This window comes from Salvia splendens, chromosome 1 (assembly GCF_004379255.2).
Source record: "Salvia splendens isolate huo1 chromosome 1, SspV2, whole genome shotgun sequence".
Taxonomy (NCBI): Eukaryota; Viridiplantae; Streptophyta; class Magnoliopsida; order Lamiales; family Lamiaceae; genus Salvia; species Salvia splendens.
Window position 1 is genome coordinate 41772837 of NC_056032.1, and position 22645 is coordinate 41795481.

The following is a 22645-nucleotide window of genomic DNA, read 5'->3' on the forward strand; positions in this document are numbered from 1 at the left end:
AAGTGGCATTAACTATAAATTTAATACTAATATAACTAAAAATATTAAAACTGCTAGAATCTTGGTGTAGCCCTGGCCCAGTTACGGTGAGGCCCGGCTCGTTCAACTCCATGGATCCTAAAAGTGGACCCGACCCGATTACTGTAAAATCGAATCACTAAACCCTAGCAAGACTCACGTAAGAAGACATTTCTTCATGACAACACAAACCGGAAAAAGAAAAGACAGAGAAAACGAGAAGATGGAAGTTGAAGCTGTTGCAGCAGCACAAGTAGTTGCAGCTGAAGAGAGAGAGGAGAGCCACCGCGTCATATGCCAGCTCACGGACCCGGAAGGAACGCCGCTCGGGTTGCCAATTTTCCTTCCAGAAACTGCTGGCCCTAAGGAACTCCAGCAGCTCGTCAATCAACTCCTTAACAACGTATAATTTTTCATCTTTTAACCCTCTAATTGAATCATCTATGTTTCGATTTTGTTTTGGATGCCTATGAATTGTGAACGGGCTTAGTGAGAACTATATTGGGCTGGCTGTAGGAAGCTGGTGCTCTTCTGATTGAGTTCAATTTTGCATCTTGTTTTATTTTTATATGAATTACTGTCAACTTAGTGTTGGTGGTTTAGTGTTTGTGCTCATTTGGAAGTACATTTAGGAATTCAATTTTGGAATATCGTCGTTAGTAATTAAAGAAAATTTAGTCTTAGAAAGTTCGTTCTTCGACATCTTGGATCATATCCCCGTTTCTTTTTTTGTGTTTTAGTTATCATATCATGTGTCTTGGTTGGTTATTTTTGATTTAGGGTTGTGAATTCGTCTAGGCTTGGTCAGATTCTTTAGGCTTCTGTAATTGTTCAGGAAACGGGTTGACACAAATATAACTTAGAACATACTGCGGTTCGTACAAGAGAATCTATTTTGTCTCATATAGTGGTGATGCCATAGTGTTGGTGGTTGCTTTTTTGAGGCTCATTTGTACAATATTCATAGAAAAATCTAGAAATGAACTACTTATATAATTGGCTATTAGGATTCCTACTATATATGTTCACCGTTCATTTTCTTTTTTTTTTAACTAAACAAGCTAACACATTTTATTTTTGGGAGTGCTGATGCTGACTCCAGTCCTTCCTGTTAGTTTTGCATGCAAACATATTATGAATGATTGTCAGAATAATGGTAAACTCAAATTTAAGTCATAAAAAAACCATGTCTTGGCACAAGAATTCCCTGCATTTCATTCTGTGGCAGTGGGGGAGAAAAATTCTGGTGCCTTATGTATACCAATACAGTTATTTATGTTGGAATTTTAGTGTATTATATGAAAGTATTACTAAATACTTTATAATATATTAATGATATGATTTGCTGGTATTAAATGTATTAAGGTTATTATGAAACACAGTATTTCATAATTCTGTTATACATTTAAATGACGTTAACTGTTTGGCAGTTAATGACAGTTTGTCATTAGCGCCAAAACTGCACAAAACAGTTACCCATTTTGGCGGTTAAATTAACTGTCGTGGCAGTTAATTCTGTAGTGTTGTGTATAAATATAAACAGAAATTCTAAACTAAAAGATATAGATGAATTTAGTCTTATCCGATCATAGATTTTGTATCCACAAAATACTTGATCTGAAAGTGTTTTCACACGATTCTAAATTATCCAAGTATTCAATCTCTTTAAAAACCTACATATATTCCTACAAAGATCAAGTAAATTGTACAAGATGACTGGAGGAGAAACTGTGAGAGACATGGCATCCAGAATCACAAGACTCGACAAGTTTGAAGGGGTAGATTTCAGAAGATGGCAGAAAAAGATGCACTTCTTTCTGACATCAATGAAGGTGGTGTATGTTCTGAGTACCCCGATGCCTGTGTCTAATGAAGGAGAAGAAGAAACCCTGGAACAGACCAGAAGGAGAAAGAAGTGGGAAACTGATGACTACACATGCTTAGGGCACATCTTGACTGGTATGAATGATTCCCTGTTCGACATCTATCAAAATGCAGAATCTGCCAAGGAACTTTGGGATTCTTTGGAAGCCAAATACATGGCTGAAGATGCTTCAAGCCGGAAATTCCTTGTAAGTGATTTCAATAACTACAAAATGATAGACTCAAGGCCAGTTATGGAACAATACAATGAACTACTCCGGATTCTGGGACAGTTTGAACAACACCACATGAAAATGGATGAATCCATTTCTGTTTCCAGTGTGATTGACAAACTGCCCCCATCTTGGAGGGACTTTAAACACACCCTTAAACATCAAAAGGAAGAACTTTCCTTGGTCCAATTGGGCAGCCATCTCAGAATTGAAGAATCCTTAAGGAATCAAGAGAAAGGAAAACCCAAAGATAAGGGTGTGGCTGTTAATCCATCTGTTAACATGATGGATACTGGTAACAAGTCCAAAGGCAAAAGAAAGGGCAACTTTGGTGACAATTACACAAACAAGAAATCCAAATTTACTTGTTGGAAATGTGGAAAGGAGGGTCACTTTAAGAAGGACTGCAGGAGTGGTAAAAAGAACAAGAAGAATGGTGCAAGTTCTAGTAGAACCAAACCTGACAACTCTGGATCACAAGATCCGGATGCACAAAAGGGTATGGTTTTACCTTATCTTAATATTCCTAATTTAAACCAAATTTCTGAAACATCAACTGCAACTTATTTGCAGGATGATGAGAACAATTGGTGGGTTGATTCAGGGGCCACAAGTCATGTTTGCAAGGATAGAAGGTGGTTCACATCATTGCAAACTAATGTGGATGGGTCTGAAGTTAGAATGGGCAACAGGACTTCTGAATCAATTGAAGGAATAGGAAATATTAAGATAGTATTTACTTCTGGAAACTGTTTACTGTTAAGAAATGTATTGTATGTACCTAATGTTAGGAAAAACTTGCTGTCTAGTCCGGTTCTAAATAACCTTGGATATAAACAAGTTATTGAATCTAATAAATATGTATTATCTAAGAATGGTGTATTTGTTGGCTTTGGATATTTATGTGATGGAATGTTTAGGCTGAATCTTAATTTACCATTTAAAGACAAAAATGCCCTTGTCATCACTTCTAGTAATTCTCCAAACTCTAAGCTTTGGCATGAAAGACTAGGACATGTGCACTATAAAAGAATTGTAGAAATGTCCAAAAACAGTCTTATTCCTGCATTTACTGTCAACAATGACAGATGTAAAACATGCATATTAACCAAAATAACCAGGCTCCCATTTAAGGATGTTGTTAGGGAATCTAAACCTTTGCAATTAATCCACAGTGATTTATGTGACTTTCACTCAACCCCATCTATGGGAAATAAAAGGTATGTCATTACTTTCATAGATGATTCAACTAGGTACTGTTATGTATATCTTCTAAACACCAAAGATGAGGCTTTGGACAAATTCAAGATATACAAAACAGAGGTTGAACTCCAAAAGGGTGAGATGATTAAAGTGTTTAGATCAGATAGGGGAGGTGAGTATTATGACCCTGAATACTTTCAATCAGTTGGAATAATACATCAAGTAACAGCCCCTTATACCCCACAACAAAATGGAATTTCAGAAAGGAAAAATAGAGTGCTAAAGGAAATGGTAAACTCTATGCTTTCTTATTCTGGTTTAAATGAAGGATTTTGGGGAGAAGCTATGTTAATAGCCTGTTACATTTTAAATAGGGTACCAAACAAGAAAAGTAAGGCAACTCCCTATGAATTATGGTTTGGAAAACCTTCAAACCTGAGTTACTTTAAGGTTTGGGGCTGCAGGGCTGTGGTCAGGTTAAATGATCCTAAAAGAAAAACCTTAGGTGAAAAAGGAATTGACTGCATTTTCATTGGATATGCACAACATTCTAAAGCTTATAGGTTCTTTGTCCTAGAACCAAACAAAGCTGTTTCTGTGAATTCTGTTATGGAATCCAGAGATGCTATATTTGATGAAAATAGATTCACTTCTATTTCAAGACCTAAGGATTTAAACCCAATTCAAGAAAACAGAATGTTGAATGATCAACAAGATTCTGATGAACCTTCTACTCAGCATTGGGTAAGAAGAAGTGTAAGACCAAGGAAACCTGTGGGCATGGATGGAAATTTTCAGCTCCATTTGATTGAAGGATCGAGAGATGAGATTCAATCTCAGTACTTCTATTGTTTCAACATAGAAGAAGATCCTAAGACATTCAATGAAGCTATGAATTCTAGAGATGTGTCATTTTGGAAGGAAGCCATTGATGATGAAATGGATTCCATTCTGCAAAATAACACATGGGAATTGACTGATTTACCCCTTGGTTGTAAACCTCTGGGATGTAAATGGATTTTCAAGAAGAAAATGAAAACTGATGGGTCAATTGATAAATTCAAGGCAAGGCTTGTGATTCAAGGTTTTAGACAAAAGGAGGGCATAGATTATTTTGACATCTATGCACCTGTGGCTAGGATTTCAACCATAAGGCTGCTAGTAGCTATGGCTGCTATTCATAAACTTTTAATCCATCAAATGGATGTAAAGACAGCATTTTTAAATGGAGACTTGGACGAAGAAGTCTACATGAAACAGCCTGAAGGATTTATACTTCCTGGTAATGAATACAAAGTGTGCAAATTGGTAAAATCCTTGTATGGATTGAAACAAGCACCTAAGCAATGGCATCAAAAGTTTGATGACACTGTTTTATCAAATGGATTCACACTGAATCAAGCATATAAATGTGTTTATTCCAGATTTGACAAATCAGGAAATGGGGTCATCATTTGTCTTTATGTTGATGACATGCTCATCTTTGGAACCAATCAAGATCAGATTGATCAAACCAAAGATTTTCTATCTTCTAAGTTTTCTATGAAAGACTTAGGAGAGGCAGAGGTCATTTTGGGAATTAGGATCAAAAGAAATTCCTCTAAGGAGATTTCTATCTCTCAATCTCACTATATTGAGAAGGTGTTGAAGAAATTCAATCATGGTGACTGTGCACCCGTTAGTACTCCTATTGATCCCAATATCAAATTATTGCCAAACAAAGGCAATGCAATTTCGCAATTGGAATACTCAAAGGCCATTGGCTGTCTGATGTATGCAATGATTAGTACAAGGCCTGATATTGCATTTGCAGTGGGAAAATTGAGTAGGTATACTCATAATCCTAGCATTCATCACTGGCAGGCCATAAGGAGGGTGTTTAAGTATTTGAAAGGAACACAGAATTATTGCTTGGCTTACAATGAATTTCCGTCTGTTTTAGAAGGATATTCGGATGCTAGTTGGATTACTAACTTAGAAGATCATTCCTCAACAAGTGGATGGATATTTCTACTTGGAGGAGGAGCAATCTCTTGGGCATCAAAGAAGCAAACATGCATAACAAATTCAACCATGGAGTCTGAATTTGTTGCATTAGCAGCAGCAGGCAAAGAGGCTGAGTGGTTAAGGAATTTAATCTATGAAATTCCTCTGTGGCCAAAACCTATCTCACCTATATCCATGAGGTGTGATAGTGCTGCTACATTGGCTAAGGTATATAGTCAAGTTTACAATGGCAAGTCTAGACATTTAGGTGTTAGACATAGCATGGTTAGGGAATTGATCACGAATGGTGTGATATCAGTAGAATTTGTTGGGACTCAACAAAATCTGGCAGATCATCTAACCAAGGGTTTAGCAAGAGACTTAGTGCACAAGTCTGCTAAAAGGGTGGGTTTAAAGTCCATATAATTCTAATGTTTGGATACCCAATTTCCTTTTAACTAATGTTAAATGTGAAATTCAATGTGGAAAGCCAAACAGTAGGATTTGACACATGTTTAATCACTCAAGGTATGTGTTTACAACTGTCAGCATAACTGAGGTTGAAGTTTCACTTCTTAATAATCTTTTGACAAGTGTTTTGGCAGAACAAGATGAAAAGATTACCTATATGAACATGGAATCCAAATTGTTCCAGTAAAGCTTTGGACTTAGCTTTATACATGTTCATTGAAGGATAAGGACACTAGACTTGTTTTAAATAAGTGTCATGTTTAGATTTTAGTTTGAAAATTGTGTGTATGTTAAATCTGATATTCAATGTAATAATAAGAGTTCAATTCTCAGAACACTCTTATATTCGAATATTTGTATATTAACATGCTAAGATGAAAATTCAATCCTTAGGATATTTTCATTTATGCACAATTTTATTTTCTGTTTTGTTTTATGGTAACACTAAAATGGGGGAGGAATGTTGGAATTTTAGTGTATTATATGAAAGTATTACTAAATACTTTATAATATATTAATGATATGATTTGCTGGTATTAAATGTATTAAGGTTATTATGAAACACAGTATTTCATAATTCTGTTATACATTTAAATGACGTTAACTGTTTGGCAGTTAATGACAGTTTGTCATTAGCGCCAAAACTGCACAAAACAGTTACCCATTTTGGCGGTTAAATTAACTGCCGTGGCAGTTAATTCTGTAGTGTTGTGTATAAATATAAACAGAAATTCTAAACTAAAAGATATAGATGAATTTAGTCTTATCCGATCATAGATTTTGTATCCACAAAATACTTGATCTGAAAGTGTTTTCACACGATTCTAAATTATCCAAGTATTCAATCTCTTTAAAAACCTACATATATTCCTACAATTTATAATCTTGGTTCAAACTTCAAACTAGAGTAAATGTTATTGTAGTAGTACATGTTAAAATTATGTTGACACATAATGGACCTACACCAGTTGGTAGGATTCAATTTGATGAGGAAATGTTTGGTTCTCTCAGGAGGAAAAATTGCCTTATGCCTTTTATGTGTCAGACCATGAGCTTGCAGTGCAGCTTGGATCATACCTTCAAAAGAATAAAGGCAATTTACTAATTCTATTAATCAGTATATTGCTCCTGATCTTTCTGTTTACTCCTATATCAAAAACAAATGATGAGATTTTGAGTGAATAATGGTGCAGTTTCCGTGGAGAAGGTCATTACAATAGTTTACCAGCCCCAGGCAGTATTTCGAATACGTCCTGTGACTCGATGTTCTTCAACTATTGCTGGTAAGAAAATTGTTTTATTCCCTTCATGTGCTAATGCCAATTAGAAGTGCAATTTGTTTCGTTCTTTTTTGCATGCTTGTCAATGCCATGGTTAGGATTTATTCAAAAATAGTATGCTTGGGTTATAATCATACTCATGATCACTGCCCAGGTTATTCTACACTCTATTTTTCCCCCTATACCTCTAGAATTTCCAGAATCACTTCTTGAAGTATATATAAAATACTACTCTTTGCAATATCATGACTAGGTATCACAAATGAATAATGCTTTCTTCCATAAACCTTCTCTATTCTCTATTGATTTTTATATACCTTTGGGCTTTATTTATGCATTATTGTTATGTAGATGAAACATGAATAAATGGGCAGTCATTATATTTTTGAACTTATTAACTTTACCCAACACTAGCAGCTTATATATTAGGAGATCTAATCAAGTAGTCTCATTTTTCAATACAAGGATAATAACAAGTACAAGAATAAACACTTCTCCTAATTCTCATATTACCTAGTGTTGTTTAACTGGTTAAGGAATCTCTCCGCCAAAGGCCAAAACTAACTCAAAGACATTGTCTGATTCTAGATTTTTGTGTTTGATATATACATGTAGTATATTATATATAAGTTGGGTATGATATCATTTTGTTCTGATTGTTCTTGGCCAAAGCAAAAGGCCTCAGGTGTCTTTTGACATTAAATTATTCTGGTTGAATGAATATAATTTCAAAACTGTTCAGTTTGCTGACTGTTAGATTTTTTTTTCTTTTATAATTGAGAGTCTTCTCTGCACTACTTGACCTCAATTAACTGAGTGTTTTAATTTTATCTCAACTTGATTGGGATGAAGTTTGCTTGGATTCAATGGTAATTTTTTGTCTATATCTGGTTGATTTATTTTAGGTCATACTGAAGCGGTGCTTTCTGTTGCCTTTAGCCCGGATGGACGCCATTTGGCTAGTGGATCAGGTGATACGACTGTTCGTATGTGGGATTTGAATACACAGACACCATTATTTACATGTAAAGGTTAGAATCCTTTTTGTAATGTTTGAGCAGCATGTTTCTGATGGGTGAATGAGATTATTATAATTCATAAGTTTTTAAACTTTTATCTCTACTTTATGCTTTGGCAGTTTGCTTGCGTGACTAATTGGGTTATATGTGTTGAACTCACCCAAGAAAGAATTACCCCGGACCGTTGGTTATTTGTATTCAGTTTACTTGTATGAGAGGCATATAAAAGATTCAAACTATATATACAATATCAGAAAGCTAGAATCTTCTTTTAGCAACTCTGATTGTCTATATCTTTCATTGCATAATATGGTCTTAAAAAGTGCACTCATTTTTGAACTATGATGATCTTTGAATGAGCTCCTTTGCTTGATTATGTAAGCTCTTCCATTAAAATATATGGAACTAAACTGTATGTTATTACCAAATGGTTGTGCCTCTAAGGTTAATTTCATTTTATTGAGCTATTTTGTGTTTAGGATGTCACAAGTAATTTCTCCTATTTTATTTTTCATTTGATCTTTTGCTATAGTTAAGTGGTGATATATTATGATAAAGTACTTTCTCTTTCTTCCCCCTTCAGGACACAAGAACTGGGTTCTTTGTATTGCATGGTCACCAGATGGTAAGTATCTTGTAAGTGGAAGCAAGGCGGGAGAACTGATATACTGGGACCCGCAGACAGGCAAATCATTGGGAAATCCACTTATGGTAAGTGTAACAACTAGGGTCTATCATGATTGAGTTCCTTCCTTGTTGATCTGATTATTTTTCTGGATAAACTCAGAAAAACTTGCCTTCCTTCATTCATTCTGTCAACCATCTTAGAGCTGAACATAGTGTAGAGCATGTTGACTGCACAGATTGTGATCTGTTTTGATCTTTGCAGTTGCTCTATAGGAAAATAGCATACTAGAATACATTTAATAAGTATTAAGCCATTAACATGTCATGCCCGATAGCCTAGTGACACTCTCAAGAGATGACAATATATTTTTGATGAAAGATAATACTTGCCTACTCAACAATCAACATTGTGTTTCCACATCCTGTATACTCATCTCCTAATATCATTGATATGTATAATATGTATCATCTTTTAACATCACTATTAGTTATTTTTGGAATCTCTTGCTTACGTACGTTCACATTTTTTCTCTGAAGTTTGTTAGCAAACAGAACCGCAGACTCTGTACTTAATGGTATATGTATCACAATGCTGCTGTTATTTTCATAGGACTGACTAGACATATTTCAAGATCTTTTTCTGGATATACCAAAAAGACATTAGGCATTGACACTTGTCATGTTATGGCTTTTCTTGAAAAAATTTATAATGTACTTAAATGACATTGATGATGTCTTAGGGGCACAAGAAATGGATAACTGGAATTTCATGGGAGCCAGTGCATCTTAGTGCTCCATGCCGCCGCTTTGTCAGTGCAAGTAAAGATGGAGATGCAAGGATATGGGATGTTGCTTTGAAAAAATGTATTATAAGCCTGACTGGACATACACTGGCCATAACCTGTGTGAAATGGGGAGGCGATGGATTCATATATACTGGGTATGTTTCATTTTCTACTCTGAATCTAATCCTCCAAAACAAAAATTTGTAAAATATGGTTCAACTATTATTTTTCCTGGACATTTAAGAGCAACTCGTTTGGCTATATTATATGTTGCAATCTGGGTAGTAAATGTTCTGGAAATATAGTTATTTGCTACCAAATGTGAGGCTACTGTGTTCTCTTTATTAGTTTGGTAATGAAATGGCCATTTACTCAATTAGAATATCATGCATAAAGAATCTTTTTTCTGCAAGTGACAAATTCAAAATGGCTTCAACAAGTTTTGCTTTCTTGCTACAGTTTCATTTTAGACAAGCTTTCAGGAACTAGGAAGTGTTTTTTTTACTTCCAAAGCCAAATTATCTGTAATTTTTATCTTGATAGGGAGTTTACTTGGTAGGGATTGGGGTAGGTACTGTAAATTTTTTGGCAGTAAATTATGGAAGGTAAAAAAAGTTGATTTCTTTTTCACATTTGTTGCAGATCTCAGGATTGCACAATTAAAATCTGGGAGACTACACAAGGAAAGCTAATTCAGGAATTGAAGGTATTTATCCTATATGGATCAGCAATCTTTTCTTCGTATGACCCCCATGATTCCATCCTATTTTTATGAGTGCATCCATTTCACATCTGCTCAGCAGCATCTTTTCCCCGTGTGATATTCTCAACTGTTCGTATACACTGATCTGGAGCTTGGGCGGCTTGTCGTATATGTAGTACTCCCTCCATCTCCAAAAAAACAGACAAACTTGTATATGGGGCACGGGTTTTAATGTGCAATTGGTAAATTAAGAGAGATTGAAAAAAGTAAGAAAGAGAGAGGGAAAAGGTAGTGGAAGTAGTGTTAGTGGATTGTGGGGTCCACATTATTACTGGTGTGCAATTGGTTAAAAACTTTTCATAATTAAACTTTGTCTAATTTTAGGGGACAACCCAAAATCGTAAAACTAGCCTATTTTTTGGGGACGGTGGGAGCATATAATGTTGTATTAGGTGAAGTGAAAGATAAGATTATGTTGTCTTAGGCAATGTGTTACTAATATTTTACCTTTGTGGTTGGTTTTGTTTACTCTTAAATCCAATTGTATTCTGCTTCAAAACATTGTGCCAACTGTCAATAGAAAGTTGTGTAAAAATGTTCTCTTCCAGGATCAATTGTAGGAGGTTTTTCTGTTAATTGTTACTCCTTCCATCCCGTAAAAATAGATCACTTTTGCCATTTTCATCCATCCCATTAAAAAAAAGGACACTTCTATTCTTGGTAACTTTTTTTCTCTCTAATGAGGTGAGCCTCATTCTCAACTGACAATACTCTATTTTCTATCCCTCTCCTACTTTACCAATTGGGCATTAAAATCCGTGCCATCCCTAAATGTGTTATTTTTAGACTGCTAGGTGCTTGGGAGAATTTTGTGTAACTACTTTCTTCTCGTTGCATTCTTTGTTTTCCTGTATCCAAGTTGCTCATGTTTCCCATGTTTTGCAGGGCCATGGGCATTGGGTGAATTCATTGGCATTGAGTACTGAGTATGTTCTCCGAACTGGTGCCTTTGATCACACTGGTAAACAGTATTCATCTCCAGAGGAAATGAAGCAGGTGGTTTGATTAATCTTTTACAGTTCTCTATCTCCTTTCTAGTTTTTTTCCCTTCACAATTACTGATTATAGATTATGCACCTCCTTTTTGTCGATACGGCTTCTTGTTGATTCCTCAAAGTGATTTAACCATAAAATAAAGTTGTGGATTTTAGATCTACTATTCAGTTTCTCTTACCCTTGCCACATTCTTGATTTTAATTATTTTTTATGATTTCGTATTTCGGATTTTTAGTTGGAAGGACTTACAGTTGAATTAAGGTGGTATTTAGACCTTTTTAGGCTGTGAGAGTGAGGGAGTTAATAATTGGACTAATGTAATATATCTGAGTTTTCCTTCAGAGTAATGAATGATATCTAAACAGTATGCACATCTTAATGAGTGAAATTGCAGATTATGCATCTCTTTGTGTAATATGTGTGAGGTTTACATTTCTACTGTATTTGAAACCAAAGTCTACTTAAATTGTTTACCAGGTTGCTTTGGAAAGATATAATAAGATGAGGGGTGCTGCTCCTGAAAGATTGGTGTCAGGTTCAGATGACTTTACCATGTTTCTATGGGAACCTGCTGCCAGTAAACACCCCAAAAATCGCATGACTGGTCACCAACAGGTACTAAATTGTGATCGTCTCACTTTGTTCAATTTTTTTTAATGTTAGATCTATATTTGGATAAAATCAAACCTCAGTTCGGATGATGTTTTCTGGATTAATTGCTTTATATCTTCCAAACAAATGTTAATATCGTTTTCACTAAATTAATTGAAGAGTCAATGCATGTGCAAATGATAACCATGAAAAGAAACTGTCTAATGATGACATTGGAAATAATTTGTTACTACCATTTCTTTACATATAAATATATAATTACTGTCTGCAGCAAAACTTCTACATGCATTCTCGAGTTTAATCAAATCCCAAAATCAAACATCTTCTTGTGAAGTATTGCCTTTATGTCAACTCCTTGTGTTCCAATATGCTCATCTAACAAAGCTGGTGCATAGAAAATATTTAACCCGGGTTTTCTTCTCTACCTCTCTTTACTCCATAGATGCATCAACTTTGCTTAAACTGTGGTTTATCTTCTCTGTATATGTCCAGACCCTTTAACCTTATTAATGATCATTGCTGACCCCATAAATCTACAAAGAATACACACACGTTTAGAGTTCCTTTGTAGAATCGCATTGCCTATTTTTCCACTGTAATTTATGCAGCTGTATATTGGTGTTAAATTTGTAAATCTGGTTCATGTAGTTTGTTTAGTTTGCAGAAATTGTGATTATGCATATCCATCAGTTTATTTGATTGCCGTACCTCCTCTCTGTAGTTCACTTTCTCTCCCTCTCCGCTATTTGCATTCTCACTTTATGGTTCATCTTTATTCACTTATTTATTCACTGGCAAGTTCATTAATTTAATTGAGTTAGAACATTCCTTTTCACTGACCTCCTATTATAATTTGATCGCCTGTAGCTTGTAAATCATGTTTTCTTTTCACCTGATGGGCAATGGATCGCAAGTGCCTCCTTTGATAAATCAGTCAAATTATGGAATGGAGTGACTGGAAGTTTTGTGGCTGCCTTCCGTGGTCATGTTGGGCCTGTTTATCAAATAAGGTTGGAATTTCAAAAAAAAAATTAAATAGATGCATCTAGTCTAGAGATATATAGACTAAAGTCCAATTTTGGTCCCTTACATTTGCCCTAAAATTCTTTTTGGTCCCATACATTAAGTTTGTGACGTTTTGGTTCCCTAACATATTGTTTTGGTACATTTTGGTCCCAAACAAGGTCACAAACTTAATGTATGAGACCCGAAAAGAATTTTATGAAAAATGTACGGGATCAAAATTGGACTTTAGTCCTAGATTATAATTAAGTTATTAAATTGATCAAACATTTTGACTGTTAATTTTAACAAAAAATGGTTATTTTGGACCAAAACAATATGTTTGAGACCAAAAGGTACCAAAATAATGTGTTAGGGACCAAAAGGTCACAAACTTAATGTAAGGGACCAAAAAGAATTTTAGAACAAATGTAAGAGACCAAAATTGGACTTTAGTCAGATATATATAATCAAAACGTTTTCCTGCAGTTGGTCAGCTGATAGTAGACTGCTTCTGAGTGGAAGCAAAGACTCAACTCTTAAGGTAACTATGCCTTTCAATAAATGAATCTGCTCTGAAATAATTTCGATTTTGCAAGTGAGTGTGCTCATGCTGGGTTGAAAGATAATGTATGTCCAGGCTATATGTGTTCAATGGTGTCGTAAAGGTGTATACAGAGTATATAGTAAGAACTAGTGTGGAAGATATGATGTATAGTTTCATGGCTACGTTGATTCTATTTGTGATAAATAGTCCCTCTGTAAATAGTGTTTGCTGCCACCAACGATTGGGTTGTGCATTCGATTATTGACATGAAAACCTGTAATCAGGTTTGGGATATTCGTACACAGAAGCTGAAACAAGATCTTCCAGGACATGCAGATGAAGTAAGCTCTCGTGTCTGCCGCCCTCTGTGTTGAATCTTTTCGTGGTATCTTCAACTAACCCTTTTGATTGCAGGTGTTTGCAGTTGACTGGAGTCCAGACGGTGAGAAAGTAGCATCTGGTGGTAAGGATAAAGTTCTGAAGCTATGGATGGGCTAGGCATGAACAGGTTCACCATCATAGATTGCGTTTTAGCCAGAAATTGAATCGCTGTTGCATGCTTCATATATACAACAAGAGATCCCAGCAGCAATCGAGCTGCGATCAAAATTCACCGCCACTACAGTTTTGCAAATGTGCAGAGCATCTTCTTCTGCCCACCTTGGGTGTGTTTGTGTTATAAGATGAGGTGGTGGCTGCTATCAAAGCTGCATATTTACATTTGTCATTTTTTCCCTCTGTAAAGGAATAGACATACATGGCTGCCCTCAAAGCTGCATATTTACATTATCTGTACTTGTATCATTTGTTCACTTAGCCCTCTGAGTTACAATTTTAGGGATATTTAATAGAGCTTTTGTTGGTTTTACATTATTTAATCTTGTTTTTTAATGCTTGTTTTCTTCAAGACACGTAAACTTGAGTTATAGCATATTTTTTTGACTTGAGCTATTATATGGATAATGGCGATAAGTATTTGTATTTGTGTTGATTTCAATTTACTTATAACGGTCAAATGGATAATGTTTTAAAGAATATGAGAAGTATAAGATTCGAACTAAAAGAAAAAAGTAAGATTCTTATTCAGTTTTCTTTCTGAATATCTTAATTTCACTTTAATATTCATTTGAAATCATATATCCTTATCTCTTTTGTTCTTCGTATAAAAATTATTAGGTGCTTTATTTTCAATTAAGTTGAGACATTCTGAAAAAATATACTCTACTTAGTTGGATCACTTTATAAATTTTTTATTATCATTAATTTACTATTAAATAAAAATAATATTGATAAGAGTGAGTTAAACAAGATTGAAACATTACATATAGAGTTTTTTTCTTGGACTCCCTTTGTAATTTTTTGAGTTTCACTAATATACTATTCAAAAAATATATTGATAGACATTTGCTAGAGAATGATGGAGTACAATCTGTGGTTCAACTAAAGAAAATAAAGAGTTTAATTAATACTTTATGTCACAATCTTATGTACGATATTATCAAAATTATTCGTACTTCTAAAATAGTGGTAAATATGTTTTTTATCTTTGAAAATGACACATGAAAAATATACACATAAGTCTTTGACATGTTATGTACTCCCTCCGTCCCTATGTAACTTAATCGTATTCCTTTTTAGATTGTTACACTATAGCCGAGTTATTTCTTTTTTAAAGCAAAAAGTACTTTACTTTTTCTTAGTTTACTCTCTCTCCACATCTCTCTACCTTTTTCCTTTCTACTTTATTCTAATTTTACTTAACTCATTTAAAATAATTTTTCTTAAATCTCGTGCCGAAAATAAATGTCACTACTACAGAGGGACAAATGGTCGAAGGGAGTATATGATGCCAGAAGCTGAATGTGATAATACTATTTTACAATTAAAATTTAAAAGATTAGATGTAAACTTGATATTTTACATGGATTTGAAAATAATGTACTACTAAAACATTGAGATAGATGTAGTTTTGTATAGCCACCACCCTTGTAGGAAATCAAAGCATTTTAGTTCATTTTATAAAATTTAGATTTTAAAAACATGAATATCATTTTAGAAAGTTTTAGTTTAGTTAGAAAATCCAATTTTAAAAACAAGGAATTCATTTTATGGTCGTTTTAATTTATTTATGATTTATTCAAACTGAACTATAAAGATCATAAACTAAACTGTAACGATTTATTATAAACTGGAACAAAATGTCATTAAAATGACGTTCGTGTTCTCATAATCTGTTCAATCTTATTGATTTTTTTCCAATTTAGTAGTTGAAATTTGATCTTTTGTAGAATTATTTTTTAAAATTTGATTAAATTTAAATAGGTAAAATTATTTTACTTTTTAAAATAATTTGATTAATTTTTTGTCAGGGATAAAGATTAGTGGAGTACTACTATTTAATTAAAAAACACGATAGATAAATAAAACTCATGAAGAAGATAGGTACTAGTATAAGATAGTAATCAACAAACAAAAATGAAATTCACTTTGAAAACATTGATCTATTAGTAAAATTTGTTGAAAGATTTTATACACCGATTCCACGCAATCACCATCCTTCTTCTCCAATAGATATCCTTCCTCCACACTTGTACCAAATTAGGGGAAAATTTAAATAATGTATATATACTATATTTTAATTTATTATTCTTTGGAGCTGAACCGATTGCTTGATATCCGCAGTTGAAGAAAACTGAACTTCTTCAGATATTTATTTGCTTCAGGTGATATTCGCCTTTAATCAACCCTATATTTGGTTGTTTGGAGGTAAAAACTCGATTTTCTACTTACTTATTTATCTGGACTTTGAAGAACTCCGCAGAATTATGCCTTGTTTGAACTTGTTTATGATTCCTGTAGCATTTAATTTTCCGGTTTCGGATTTTTTTCTATTTGGATTCTGGGGTTTCTTGGGAGTTTCGTGTACTTTTAGCTGTCCTTTTGCGTGAGAAACTAGACATATAAACTAAAAGGAATTAAATTCTGTTCAGGATTTCTTGGTTGGCGTATTTGCATTACTATTTGGTGCTAAAGGTTTGACCTTTTGTGTTTATGATGATTCCTGTAACACTTTTTTTTTCTTAGCTTTAGTTCATGTTTCATTGGATATCTAGCTACAATTAGTTTCTTGCTGGACATGAGGCACCCTAAATATTAATTAGTATTCCTTTATTTGGAACGATTGTTACTGTCTCGGTGAATTTAGGGGCTGGTGATTGGTGTTGGGGAGTATCAGAACATTCTGCAGCTTGAATTTTTACTTATTGCGTCTCATTTACTTATTTCAGTATTGCCCTTGTTTTTTTCACCAGTTATGCTCGACGTGATTCCGTAGGTTCAATTGCATAATGGATGTTGAATTGTTGATTTGATAGAACTTTGCTAGAAGAATATTTCACATACAAGCTTCTTTAGATTTTATTTAAGATAAATGGAAAAATTGTACTAGTTCTGAAAGAAGATATGAACTTTTTGTTTCAAGTGTGTTAGACTGTATCACTTCTGAAACTTGAATTGCTCCCTTCTTTGCAAATTATAGTACCTTGTAGATTAGTGTATTTCTTATTTTGTGTCCAGTTACTTAATCCAGTCAAAATTGTATGGTAATTTGTATTCTGAAATCTCTTAACATAGTTATTGTTTCTTTTGTTAAATCTCAGAATCATCACAAGAAGCTGCGAGTTTCTACTCTCAAATCTTAAATTCCTTCCGGTGCAGACAATTATATCACCTGGTTTCCAATGCAGTCAATTTAATTATTTTCAAGGTGGCATATCTGTTACTTATACGATATTGTGGTATTCTCTCTATATTCTACAACTATTTATGTCACAAAAATAACCTAGTATATTATTGTTCTTATTAGTGAATATATGTATATATTGCTGGTACATCTTCACAATTTGAGAATTTAAAGATTGTTCTTGTAGCTGACTTGTGGGGGGTATGTTAAGATGATATCTTTGTATGGAAGTTATTGATTGTGTGCAATAGAGCCTAATGTGATCAATCTGAATAAAATTATTCATATTGGATCATTACACTTTTGCATTAGATCATTATCACTAAAGTTACTTTCTCTCTTTAAATTGCCTTTTTCTCATTTTCTAATAGATGGAGGAGTGGGCATGGTATTTTCTTGAGATATTATGTCTTACTGTAAACATAGATGTAAAACACCAGATATCTTAACTGTACTTCAACTGCTGTTAGTGTTGATCCTATTATCAGATGCAGGATGTCATGACCTTCTAAATAGTGTATCTAGATATGTATACCTTTCTTATAAGCTTGTACATATGGGGTTCTTTTCAATGGCCTTATCATGTGGATTTGAAAGAAAAAGAGTCGGTGAAAAACATACCTGTTTCTAGAGTAGAAGACTATTATGTGCTTAATATTCTTACATTAACCAGAAAGTGTCAAGAAACTGGGTTATCTTTCCCCGACACAGATTCTACATCTTGAACTCATATGTGGCTAATGGAGTTGTTGGTGTTATGGAAGAAGGTTTCATATGTTAGGTGCTTTTGCAGTATGTGTTATATGTGATAGGCTTTTCCTGTCATAGAATATGCTCCATCAATGTTCTGCCATGTTGTCTGTTGTATTAATTCAGTTCTCTCTTGGTCTTTCAGCATAATGATCTGATTAAGGCACACTGTTTTTGCATGCATTCAGTGTGTGTGAGTGATGTTCAGTGGGCAAAAAGGATTTCATGCTCTCAATATATTCAAGTGGAGACAGGCTAGTGCATCGATACTGACTACTGGGTTGCTTGATGATGTACCACATGAAATTGAGTTGTCTGATTATCATAGAGCACCGAGCCCTGGTAGTGAGAGCCCATCTGGGCTTCTCGATGGGGAGACCTTGAATGTCGAGCCAATTGATGATCTGGATCTGTTCTTTGAGAGGATTTACACCTATTACTGTGAGAAAGGCCTTTGGTGCATTATCATCAAGTGGATGGTTGAGCTTCTTAGCTTGGCCTTCACTATATGCTTTTCTGGTTTCTTTCTGCTATATGTTGATTGGAATGGCCTCCGCAATGCAAAATGTGGCATGGATGCAGTGGAATCTGGTATCAAACCTTGCGACCTCTATGAGGAAGCTTTACATAAGCATCCATTGACTCCTCTCACTCTTTCCAAAGCTATAATTGTAGGATATTTGGGGATATTTTCCATCTACTGTATATTCTGCTTTTTGAGGTTCTTTGCGCAGTTGAAGGAGACTCTTAAGATCCGTTGGTTTTACTACAATAGGTAATTATAAATCACGTGTACCTTATAAGGTTAAAGGCCATGTAAACCCTTAAATTCAAACTGTGAATAGTATTACTGAACTTCTTGAAATGAGGATGTTGTATTGGGTGCTTAATTAATGTCTTTTCAGCCTCCATGTGACAGACAATGAAATACAGACAATGCCATGGTCGTTGATTCTTGAAAAGGTTGTTCAAGTACAGCGGACACAGCAGCTATGCGTGGTCAAGGATCTTTCTATGCATGATGTGGTGATGAGATTGATGAGGAAGGAGAATTATTTAATCGGCATGCTTAATAAAGGAGTGCTTGCTTTTCCTATATCGCAGTGGGTCCCTGGTTCTTGCGCAACTGGAACTGTTGGTACAGATGGTGGCCAACTTCGTCTAGTACTGCCAAAGACTCTTGAATGGACCTTAAATTGGTGCATTCTTCAGAGCATGTTTGACAGGTAATTTAATGCTTACTATTGTGAGAAAACAGCCTATTGCGATAATATGGCCGTCCTCCCCATCCTGCACCAGTTGGACAAAACAGATACCATAAGGCTCACACGTGAAATTTTACGTACCATTAATGGTTTTGCTCATATTTATCCAATGTTGCTTTCATGGGTTCTCCTGATCAAAAAGTTATTCATGAAATTTTCCGTTGTGCCCCTTCTGTGATGACTTCTTGTCTTTCTCTGTTTTCAACAGAAACTTTTGTTTGTGATTTCCTTTCCATGATCCTTAAAGATTGAAATATGCTTGCCCTTCTATACCTTTTGAAGCTAGACTTTTGTATTGGTAGGCTTTGCTCTCATCTGATTTACACATGCTCATTCGTATGCTTTTTTTCACCGCAGGAACTTCCGTGTTAGAAGTGACTTTGTCTCTGATCCAAATACATTAAGGAAAAGGCTTATGATAGTTGGCTTTGCTCTGCTTCTTCTGTCTCCGTTCCTTGTTATTTTCATGCTCGTATATCTCTTCTTGAGGCACGCTGAACAGTTTTACAATCATCCAAGTACAGCATCATCGAGGAGATGGTCAAATCTCTCTAAGTGGATATTCAGGGAATTCAATGAGGTATTTATGTAAACTCGATCCTGGATTTTGACCTCTGGATTATGTCTAGTTGTGGTTCAATAGATTGTGTGAATATGATCTTATTTGAAGATGCATGATAATGAATTTTAAGTATTTACTCTTATAACTGTATTCCATCTTCAATTTATTTTTATTGCCATGGCTTCTCCGTTGTCAGCATTAACTTGGGTTATCATCTTTCGTTTCCAGGTTGATCATTTGTTTAAGCACCGGATAAACAGCAGCATTGTGCATGCTTCTGATTACCTAAAACAATTTCCTTCACCTATCTTGACTGTTGTGGCAAAGTTCATATCATTTGTTTCTGGTGGCTTTGCTGCTGTGCTCATAATAATTGCGTTCTTAGAGGAATCTCTCCTGGAAGGCCATGTAATGCTTTCAACCTTTACACTAAGGCTAGATCGACGGAATTCTAGAACTTTTCTTTTAGTAATAGCCTCTGATTCAATCTTGCAGATATTTGGGCGAAACTTATTCTGGTATGCTGCAGTTTTTGGAACTATAACTGCTATAAGCCGTGCTGCAATGATGGATGAGCTTCTTGTCCTTGATCCACATGGGGCAATGTCCCTGGTTGTCCAACACACACATTATATGCCAAAAAGATGGCGCGTGAAAGAGAACACTGAGACAGTGCGGCTCGAGTTTGAGACTCTTTTTCAGGTATCATATGTTATGCATGTTGATGTTACTGCAGTGTGCTTTGCAAGGATGATTTATTAAAGGTTTTCCCAGGATTCAGAATGTCAAATGTATGGCGTTAGATGCTTTAAAAAAATAATTCTGAGATCAATTGAGCTAATTTGGACAAGAATCTATATGACCTGCCAATCATTTATCTGCTGTATAGATATTTCTACTTTCAATAAACCTTTTCTATGAGAAATCCGTACCACCACCACATTATACTATCATCCTTTAACAGATAAACAACTATAGTAACTACAAGACATCTGTGATCTTCTATCCTCATTGAGAATTTTGTTGGTTAGATTCTGTACCCAAATTAATTGGCTGTTGAAGGGTTCATTATATAAACAAGGAACACTTATGTCTTAATCTACGGTGTAGGCTGATCGAATTAGTTTTCTTGGTACAGTACACAGGAATGATGCTGTTGGAGGAGATGGCCTCAATCTTTCTCACACCGTATCTACTTATGTTTGTTGTCCCTAAGGTATGTAATTCGCCATGTTCTCATCCATCTATTTCGGTTTCAAAAGGTATTCCTCAAAATACTATTTGTTTGATTTTGCAGCAGGTGGATGATATCTTAAAGTTCATCAAAGATTTCACTGTGGACGTTGAAGGCGTGGGCCACGTATGTAGGTGAGTATTGGTTCATTGCAATTTATCTTGATAAGCAACAAATGCTTCGTTACTGCTTATCCGGATGTTGTTTTTGTTTTGTTGGTGGACAAGAACTCATTAGCGTGTCATACTTGGTCGCAGATTTAGCCTCTTCGATTTTAGAAATCATGGAAACAAAAGATATGGTTCGCCGTTTGACTCTACTCGTGATCAGAGGAGTTCCCAGGGGAAAATGGAAAAGTCATTCTTGAGGTATCACTACTATCTGTACCACATGTATACCCTGTGTTTTATTTCCCTTGCACATCACCGTGTCAAGTTCCCGTATGCAGCTTTCAGATCGCATATCCGTCATGGGATCCTAATGATGATGGGAAGCAGTTCCTCGCGTCGTTGAAAATGTTCAGAGATCAAAAGCTGAGAGGTCAAGGGACAGCAATCTCGCAGACAACATCCGGAATGGCTCATCAGAATCCAAAAGTCAGAGGCTTTGGCGCGGGTGAACGGAACGCCATGTTATCGAGGGAAATGCCTTTCAACAATATGGGGAACTTCCACCAGTTGGACTCCATGTGGCTGATAGATGCCGAGCAGCAGAATTTTCCCTACATTCTGGAGTGGTATTACACCTCGCACAATCATGACACAGACAGAGACGCAGATAACTCGAGAGAGAGACCGCCGAGAAGCTACGACCACGATGAGGAGAACCCGCCTGCTCAATGGATGCCGCCCCACTTGACCAACACCACTCCCAAATACAATGACGAAAACTGGGACGACAGACTGTTTGAGGATCGCACACAGAGCCATCTAGAAGCTTCCACATCGTTCCCCCTCTTCCAAGAAAGTTTGCTGCGGCAGCAGCATCATGAGTCCAATGGCATGCAGCACCCTGGCAGGAGCCACTGGTGGGCCAGGACACGGCCACAAGGCCCGGGTCAGGAGAAGAGCTTTCTTGAGCCTCCGAACTTCTTCCACAAAGCTTCCACACCGGTTCCCCTCTTCCAAGAAAGTGTGCAGCAGCAGCATCATGAGTCCAATGACATGCAACACCCTGGCAGGAGCCACTGGTGGGCCAGGACACAGCCACAAGGCCCGGGTCAGGAGACGAGCTTTCTTGAGCCTCCGAACTTCTTCCAAGAAGCTTCCAATGATGACCTCGACAACTACTCGGACGAGAGAAGCGATGAGGAACATCAGCTGGAGTTGGGAAACTCGAGAGGACTGTCGAGGATGTTCGTCATGGACGATTTAGATGGAAGGAATTTCAGTCTTCCGTTTGTCGACATATATAAGGACCCGTCAGAAGATTCCGGACCAGGGTGATTAGGTTTCTTTGGTTTGCAACAATTGGAACATGTTAGAGCTTACCCTGAATCCAAAATCTCAAAATTCTTTTTTGTAAATAAAGAAAGTGTACATACATTTGAATCTGAGGCTTGGTTTTCCCTCTGCTTGATTTTCAAGGTGAGGGGGAATGAATGCTCTAATCATTCTCGTACAATAATATATATGCTATTTAGTAGCCAATTGTGGGGTGTTGAAATGATCTTATTGCCATCCTCAAA

General features: G+C 35.7%; 2 protein-coding genes across 11 annotated transcripts; both read left to right on the forward strand.

Annotated features, from left to right (window-relative positions):
* The first annotated feature begins 187 nt into the window (after positions 1–187).
* LOC121752443 (notchless protein homolog) lies at positions 188–14278 on the forward strand. The gene is made up of 13 exons (XM_042147523.1): positions 188–421; positions 6786–6867; positions 6968–7057; positions 7960–8085; positions 8657–8784; positions 9441–9640; positions 10128–10191; positions 11134–11244; positions 11722–11859; positions 12724–12866; positions 13348–13402; positions 13690–13746; positions 13820–14278. Exons 1-13 carry the CDS (start codon positions 197–199, stop codon positions 13901–13903), a joined length of 1503 nt encoding a protein of 500 aa, XP_042003457.1. The 5' UTR covers positions 188–196; the 3' UTR covers positions 13904–14278.
* Positions 14279–15852: 1574 nt separating this feature from the next.
* Positions 15853–22607, forward strand: LOC121752467 (autophagy-related protein 9-like). Of its 10 annotated transcripts, none has more exons than XM_042147630.1 (11): positions 15853–16171; positions 17065–17202; positions 18043–18672; positions 18803–19123; positions 19520–19742; positions 19953–20132; positions 20220–20426; positions 20863–20940; positions 21025–21092; positions 21216–21326; positions 21407–22607. In XM_042147630.1, the coding sequence occupies exons 3-11, from the start codon at positions 18098–18100 to the stop codon at positions 22401–22403; spliced, it is 2760 nt and encodes a 919-aa protein (XP_042003564.1). In that variant the 5' UTR covers positions 15853–16171; positions 17065–17202; positions 18043–18097; the 3' UTR covers positions 22404–22607. The 10 variants fall into 10 exon arrangements, with proteins under 10 accessions (XP_042003564.1, XP_042003522.1, XP_042003539.1 ...); XM_042147588.1 differs by having other exon boundaries at positions 18086–18672; positions 21022–21092; XM_042147605.1 differs by having other exon boundaries at positions 17065–17171; positions 18086–18672; positions 21022–21092.
* Positions 22608–22645: the final 38 nt, after the last annotated feature.